The sequence below is a fragment of the Aotus nancymaae genome, unplaced genomic scaffold (assembly GCF_030222135.1).
Source record: "Aotus nancymaae isolate 86718 unplaced genomic scaffold, 86718_ANA_hifiasm-v0.15.2.pri h1tg000018l, whole genome shotgun sequence".
NCBI lineage: Eukaryota > Metazoa > Chordata > Mammalia > Primates > Aotidae > Aotus > Aotus nancymaae.
The window spans coordinates 17,264,749-17,272,985 of record NW_026988430.1 but is presented as its reverse complement, the minus strand read 5'-3'; the positions used below and the strand labels follow the sequence as shown (position 1 = coordinate 17,272,985).

The 8,237-nt window shown below is 50.7% G+C and overlaps 1 protein-coding gene across 1 annotated transcript in view; it reads left to right on the top strand.

Moving 5' to 3' along the window:
* The first annotated feature begins 318 nt into the window (after positions 1-318).
* NTN1 (netrin 1) overlaps positions 319-8,237 on the top strand; it is a 218,001-nt gene continuing 210,082 nt past the window's right edge. The window contains exons 1-2 of the mRNA XM_064378317.1: positions 319-398; positions 856-1,936. Coding sequence (XP_064234387.1) covers positions 919-1,936 — 1,018 coding nt within the window. The 5' untranslated portion in view covers positions 319-398; positions 856-918. The remainder of the gene's footprint in view (positions 399-855; positions 1,937-8,237) is intronic.

Here is an 8,237-nt window from a genome sequence, read left to right as displayed (position 1 = left end):
CCTCCGCGCTCCCCTCCGCCCCTCACTCCCAGCGCGAGTGGCGGCGGCGGCGGCGGCGGCGGAGCCTTCGGGGGCGAGCGCGCGTGTGTGTGAGTGCGCGCCGGCCAGCGTGAGTGTGTGCGCCCCGGGCGCGGGCAGGGCAGCACTCCGAGAGCGGCGGGAGCGGCGGGAGCCGGGCGGCCGCGTCGTCACTCGGGCGAGAGAGGCGGCGGCGGCGGCGGCGGCGGCGGCGGGGCCGGGGCCGGGGCAGCGGCGGCCGCGCTGGGCATGGAGCTGGCAAGCCCGCGCTGAGGCGGGACGCAACTGCTAGCAGCGAGCGAGAGGCTCTCCGGCGACCGGCGCGCGGGCTCCTCGGCGGGGCCAGGCAAACTTTTCTTTCTCTTTTGCCTCCTCCAGAGGTAAAGTCCCAAGCGCGGACTTTCCGGCGGGGAACGCGATCGGGGGCAACTGAGAGGGACCCCGGGCTGCGGGAGGAAGGGGCGCGGGCCATTGCGGGGTCGGGGTCTCCCAGCTCTCCTGCGCCTGAAACTTGGGGTGCGAGGTGGGCTGGCCGCGGACGGGGCAGACCGGCTTGGGCATGCCCCTCGGGGCCGTGGAGGCGACGGTGGCGGGGAAGCGGAGCGTTCTCCCGCCGCCCCGGCTCGCTGCCGGCTGGGGAAGAAGGGGCGCGAGCGGTGCGGGCTTAGAGGGCCCCGGATTCGCCGCCCTCGGGACTTTGGGGAAGAGAGGCGGGCGGGCGGCTGCGGGGTTGGTGCCCAGGAAGCCGGGCGTTCGCCCGCGTCCCCGCTCGCCACCCCGCCGAGAGCAGAAGGGCGCGAGGCGGGCTGGCTGAGCGCAGCTCCCTTCTCTCCTCAGGCGCCTTCTGCGGCAGGCGGACCGATCCTCGGCGCGGCGGGGCCGGGGCAGGCTGGACGCAGCATGATGCGCGCAGTGTGGGAGGCGCTGGCGGCACTGGCGGCGGTGGCGTGCCTGGTGGGCGCGGTGCGCGGCGGGCCCGGGCTCAGCATGTTCGCCGGCCAGGCGGCGCAGCCCGACCCCTGCTCGGACGAGAACGGCCACCCGCGCCGCTGCATCCCGGACTTTGTCAATGCGGCCTTCGGCAAGGACGTGCGCGTGTCCAGCACCTGCGGCCGGCCCCCGGCGCGCTACTGCGTGGTGAGCGAGCGCGGCGAGGAGCGGCTGCGCTCGTGCCACCTCTGCAACGCGTCGGACCCGAAGAAGGCGCACCCGCCCGCCTTCCTCACCGACCTCAACAACCCGCACAACCTGACGTGCTGGCAGTCTGAGAACTACCTGCAGTTCCCGCACAACGTCACGCTCACACTGTCCCTCGGCAAGAAGTTCGAAGTGACCTACGTGAGCCTGCAGTTCTGCTCGCCGCGGCCCGAGTCCATGGCCATCTACAAGTCCATGGACTACGGGCGCACGTGGGTGCCCTTCCAGTTCTATTCCACGCAGTGCCGCAAGATGTACAACCGGCCGCACCGCGCGCCCATCACCAAGCAGAACGAGCAGGAGGCCGTGTGCACCGACTCGCACACCGACATGCGCCCGCTCTCGGGCGGCCTCATCGCCTTCAGCACGCTGGACGGGCGGCCCTCGGCGCACGACTTCGACAACTCCCCCGTGCTGCAGGACTGGGTCACGGCCACGGACATCCGCGTGGCCTTCAGCCGGCTGCACACGTTCGGCGACGAGAATGAGGACGACTCGGAGCTGGCGCGCGACTCGTACTTCTACGCGGTGTCCGACCTGCAGGTGGGCGGCCGGTGCAAGTGCAACGGCCACGCGGCCCGCTGCTTGCGCGACCGCGACGACAGCCTGGTGTGCGACTGCAGGCACAACACGGCCGGCCCGGAGTGCGACCGCTGCAAGCCCTTCCACTACGACCGGCCCTGGCAGCGCGCCACGGCCCGCGAGGCCAACGAGTGCGTGGGTGAGTGGGGTGCGGCGGAGCCGGCGGCAGGCGGGGGCTTTCAGTAGCGCGGGTCGTGGGAACGGTGGGAGGCTCGTTGGCGGATGCCCGGGACCCGGGAGGGCTGAGAGCAGTTTCACTCGCTCGCGTGGCGCTCGTTGTGGACGCCGGATTTTGCGCCCAGTGCCCTCTGCGAAGCCAAGAAGCAGCAGGAGAAATGTTGCTGGGAGGGGGTTGGCAGAACATTTGCAGTCAGGTCTCCCTAACTCTGAATACAAACGCAAACATTCCTTTCCTTACCACCTCGTTGGGCTAGGCGCTGGGATTCACCTCCACCCACCCACCCCTTTCCCAAGGCTGCAGCTGGGCTCGCGGTTGGGGACCCCCGCCCATTTCCCAGGAAGTTCCAGCTCCACACCTACAAATCCCTTGGGAGATGGTAAAGAACTGGTTGCGGTTTGGGGTCAGTTCAGTACCCGGCGAATATCACTCCTGCCTTCCATTTGCCTTGTTATGATTTGAAACAATTTTTTTTTTTCTCTTTTGAGCAGAGTGTTTTTGTTAGCAAAAGAAGAGTGATGTGATTTCAATTAATTACTATCTACCGATTACAAAGGAGCGTTCAGTAATTATTTTAAACGAATTCAATTCCCGTCTAAAAAAGTATACCAGATTTTTTTGTTGTTGTTAGCTTCAGGCTTTGGTGAAATTAAAGTTTTGAATTAACTAAGGGTCCAGCTTCTCGCTTTTTAAACAGGGTTTCATTTCCTGAAAGAGAAATCTGACAAAACCGGGTGAATACGGCTGGGTCAGAAATGAGGCTAAAAAAGGAGACCTTCTTGTGAATTGCACGACTTTGCTGCTGCAGAAGCTCTCAGGAATCAGTTTCTCCCCAGAAAAAAAAAAAAAAAGAAGAAAAAGCAGTGTAGGGGGAGGGAAGGTAGCAAGACTACACCTTACTTTTCAGTATGGGAAGTAAAGTTCCAAATCCCACATTTATTTCAGTGAAGATTATTCAGTCTGTAAATGTAGCATTTGGTGTGCATCTTTTATGAACGTACAGATTTTTCCTCCCCCTCTCCCCACCTCCAACAGCCAGTGTGAGTCTCTTCAATTGCTTTGCCCTCTGAGGCACATTGCAAAGTTTGCTGGTCCCCACAAACACACGTTTTGAGGTCTGGTTCTGATTAATTGTGTCATGTTGTTGTCGAATAGTTTGTGCCTCATGACTGTGGATGCAGACTTTGGAGCAAGGGAATGGAAAACATGTCTTGGAGGGCCGGGTCGCTGCAGAGGCCCAGTCAGGCGTCCCGGTCTGAGGACGCCGGGCCTTCCGCCTCCGGTTGCCCGGCGAGGCCTCCATTTTCACACTCGTGCCCTACTCTTGCAGACCTAATTGTTTGTCCCCTTTTGAGGATCAGAACTAGCTTCCAAGTCTGAAGACACTTTTCAAGATTTCGCAGAGAGACACACAGGGAGAGAGAGAGTAGTTACACCCGACTTAGTGGTCTTCTAGAATAAAATTCCTTTGATCTGCTCAATTCCCTCAGAAATGTTGGTTTTTCCCATCTCTTCTCTTCCCCCTCCTTCCTCTTTTCTTTTCTTCCTTTTGTGCGTAAAAGCCCTTTATTGACATTTAAAGGGATTCCCAGGGTTTTGCTATCAGTTTTAGTTTGTATGTGCATATGAAAGATAACTCTGTATTGTCACCAGCAGGGTCTAATTGGACAAATGCAAGTGAGTACATTTAAGTGAATAAACTTGATGCGGTGGTGAAATTTCACTCGCTTGAAGATTTGTCTTAGCGTTGGTATTGTTCAGATTCACCACACACCCCCCAGGTCTTGCTGTCACTTTGGATGTGGACACGTAACCTGCGTTTGTTATAACGATGCTCATACCCTTGAAATAATCTCTCTAGTTTAGGATTTTGTCTTTTGACCAAAGCACTAACTAGGCACACAAATTGGATTGACCTTTTTTTTTTATTGACTAAATTGAGCAATCAACATATTAACTAATGTAATTAGTAACCGTTTTTGTTCAAAAAGTTTAATTAGGCTTAATAAGTACATAATCTACATGACAAATGATTGGCTAACAATATTTTTCTTGGTTTAACTGAAGTTATTTTAATTCCCAGTAGTTAAGGTATCTTTAAATCTTGCCAATTATTCAGTCATCTCATAAAAGCAAAGCCAATTCAACGATGTTAAAGTTATTTATAGTTTCCTTTTTGAATAGACGTTCTGATACCTTGTAGATATAGCTGGGAACATCAGATTGAAGTTCCCATAAAGTCTTAATTGAAGTCTTAGTGATTTTTCCATCATTCTGTAAAAGAGAAAGACAGCAGGGACAATTTAGGGGTGATTTACAATTAAAGGTCTAGCTTTTTATGAAAAGGCCCTGTAGTGGAGATATGTGAATGAATTAGTATTTGACAGGTGTTCTCAGATACTAAAGGGCACTGTGCTAGGAAAAAGCATTAATAAATCCTTCAAAAGTAACTTTGTACCATCAGAGACTCAGATTTTCCTCCCAGCAGAATCTCTTCTTGTGAATTTCACACTGTTGACACATAAAGTCAAGGTACCCAGAGTATTTACAACTACGGCAAAGTAAGAAGTATATTTTTTTAATTCCCATAATCAGTCTTAATAACAATGAGCCTATTACTGTGTTTTGGTCTTTGCTTTTATGAAATGATGAGATATGATTTGTAATAAATTAAAATGGTATCTTTCCCTAGGTTAACCCTGTGCGCCCCCCAGAAAAACCGTAAAATTTACAAATTTGCCAATATTGTCATTTGACTGAGGAGTCCTTCGACATAGGGCCATGGTACTTGTAGATTACTAAGAAACGCACATATCCTATATGTTTTCCTTGGTCCAGTTTTCAGTGTTGTTTCAAGGTCAAGCTCTCTATGGAATAAAACGTGAACTTTTGTAAAGCCCAATTATATTTTAAATGCAATTTTTGGATTTCTTCCGGGGGAAGGGGGGGAACAACCCTCAGAACAATGTGAAAGACAAGAGTACTATAACGTTACAGCCTTGACAGCTCTCAGTGGAATAACTAAATGCTTCCGCCCATATGTATCAGCAGTGTTCACATGCTTTTATACACATGTGCATTTACATTCATTGTGTAAAGAGGCACCCACGCATGGTGGGGGTGTGTGTACATTCAAGGCAAAATGCATGAACAGTTTTAAACCACCTGGGTTGCTAGGCCTTTCCCCCTCCTTCCCTTTTTTCTAAAGAGCATCTGAAGACCATATTGTGTTTCATAAACTATTGACATTAGTTTTAATCATTGTCCCCCTGACGTAGGAGCTGTGTTAGTATTTAGTGCCTGATGAAGCATGCTGTTTAATCTTACTGTGGAGTTGTCAGCATGAGTCCCCACCTGGCTTGTGACAGGTTGAGCTCATGAAAACTTGTTTTGCGACTCACTCTATGGCTTTGCATTGCCCAGCTGTAACCCAAAACCCACACAGAAGATGTCTCTGTAAGATGAGCACAAGAAGATGTGCTGGGTCGGCCTCCTATGGTCATAGATACCTGCAACATAGTGCTCGTAATTGTTTAAACATGGCTTTGGGTTGGAGATGGAGGGGATGTCCTCATGCTGTCAATAGCTCAGGTGCTTGGGTCCACCCTCATTCATCCCTGGCAAGAGATAGAGGTTATATTGGAGGTGTTGCCATGAGAAATCCAATGCCTCACTAAAGACTCTTGCAAAATCAGAAGACTAAAATTATTTGCTGCTTAGTCTGGAGCCTGGCACATAGCTATAGATGAGTGAATGTTTTAATAGTTATAGTAGACTGGGCGTGGTGGCTCACGCCTGAAATCCCAGAACTTTGGGAGGATGGGGTGGGTGGGTCACCTGAGGTCGAGAGTTCAAGACCTGACCAAAATGGAGAAACCCCATCTCTACTAAAAATACAAACATTGGCCGGGCATGGTGATGCATGCCTGTAATCCCAGGTGCTCAGGAGGCTGAGGCAGGAGAATCGCTTGAACCTGGGAGGCAGAGGTTTCCGTGAGCCAAGATCGCCCCACTGCACTCCAGCCTGGGCAACAAGAGTGAGACTCTGTCTCAAAAAACAAAAATAGTCATAGTAATTATTACAATTATTGTCATTATGATTGACCCTTGAGGACTTACTCTTTGCCAAGCACTCATGTTCATTTAGTCATTTAATCACTGATTATGCTAATAATAGGGACGATGATTGTATTTCTTTTAGAGATGAGGAAACCATGCCTAGAGACATTAGATGGTTTACCCAAAGTCACATGGCTACTAGGTGGTGGAGCTGGGACTCCAGCCTGATGTTTGTGCTTTGTTTTGTTGCATCCACTGTGCTGCCTTTCCATAGGACGAATGGATGGGTGGATGGAAGAAAGGATGAATGAATGAATGAATGAATGGCAGTGATACATCCATGTGTAGGAGGAAAGCTGGAACAACCTATTACTTCTTGCTAGAACTGGGAGTGGTTCCCTAGTTGTGTTGCATTATATATTTTACATTATATTTTATTTATTATATTATATTCATATATACTTAACATGAAGTTGTATATAAGAAGTTTTCTTTTATCTTAGCCATCAGGCCTGCTGGGAGCTGGGAGTTAGGACTATGAATTAAGGGGGTTTAAATACTTTCCTGTGGGTTCTTGGCATATCCACAGGTGTTGCTGCTGGCCAAGTCTTTCTTGATTTCAGGGCCTGTGATCTCCCTCAAAGGTGGCGAAGCTGAGCTCAGGGTAGTCAGAACCCCCTTTTTAAGAAGGCCTTCTCTTTTCACCCTTGTGTTAACCATCCCTTTGCTTCACCAGAACGTATTGAAAAAATCCAGGAAGTGGCTGAAAGTATTGTTGCCAAAGAGAGGAGGTGGATGGGGGATGGTGTGTCCCGGCCGGCCACTGGTGTGGTGCTGCTAGGTACGGTTTACATGAGTCAGCAGCACAAGGCTGTCATTCATCTCTACTGGCTCCATGGCAGCTGGTGTGAGGTTCTCTGCTGGGGTCCTCATTAGCCTCTGGTGATCAGGAACCTCAAGGCCAGGAGGCCGCTCCCTGCTCCACCCAGAGAAGGGAGGCAGGTTTGTCAGGGGAAGCCTTCTGGGGTGGGTCTGTGTGTTTCCAGGCTCTGCCTCACTCTATTAGCCCTGCCCAGACTTCTCTCTGACCTCCTCCTCCTGTAGAAAAATGAGATCCTCGGAAAAGTATTTGAGACTTTATGTCCAGAGTAAATATTGGAAAAGCAGTGGGTTGAAATTCAGATGTTCCCTGGAAGGAATCCCCTCATTTTCTGCTCACAGCTGGTATCGATATTTCCTTCTTGAGATGAGTTGTGCTTTTCATTAAGTAAATTTTTTGTCTTGGGATTAAACCAACATTGTATTCTTAATAGACTTTTATGTTTACACTTCAAAAGTCCACTGGATTGTTACTTGCGTTATCTTGATGGCTTCTACAGTGTCTGCAATGCACACTGGCTTTACCAAAATAAATGGCTCTCTAGGGAACTGGATTATAAAACAGCCTTATCTGCGGATGCACAAATACGGATATTTTGTGAGCCAGTATTTTTTTTTCATCCTTTCAGAAGTGTTAATCATACCTTGGGTTTCTGCAGTGCCTTTCATTATAGGGAGACGGGAGGTCTCAGAGGGCTTTTGAAATGCTCAGGACTTAAGCCTAATACTTGTAGAGCGGCCCACAGCATTTTGCCTGTCATCTGGAAGCCCTTGTGGTCTCTGCAGGCTCAGAAGGCATGGTGTTGGTCTGGGTGGCCTGGGAACTGCAGAATTTAGAATGTCCGTCCAAGGTGGTTGTGGGGCTGCATCCTGAAGACAGACCACAAACTCCTACTGAGTGCCCGGCATTGTCCTAGGTGGTTTGTATGTGCTTTGTTTCAATTAATCAGATTGCCACCAGGAACGGAAGCTTTTCAAAAACACTTGTCCTGGCCACCAAAGGGCAGTTTTTACACAAACAGGACTAAGTGTGGACAAGTCTGCAGGGCACATCTTGGCTTAGTCTGTGACACTGTTGCATACAGAGAGAGCAGGGGGTATCCGGAGCGTTTGTTTGGAAGACTGATCGCATAAAAGCCGTGTCCTGTTATAGCCGACTCCGAGGGACAGTTGTTCTGAATAGTGCTTGAAAGAAGTGAGCTGCCTGGGCCAGTGCTCTAGACACGGACGTTCACCTCAAAGCTATCTGCTCTCATGAGGTTTGACTTGAGTAGCACAACTCAGTGAGTTCAGTGTTGCACTCCGGTCTCCTTACTCCAAAAAT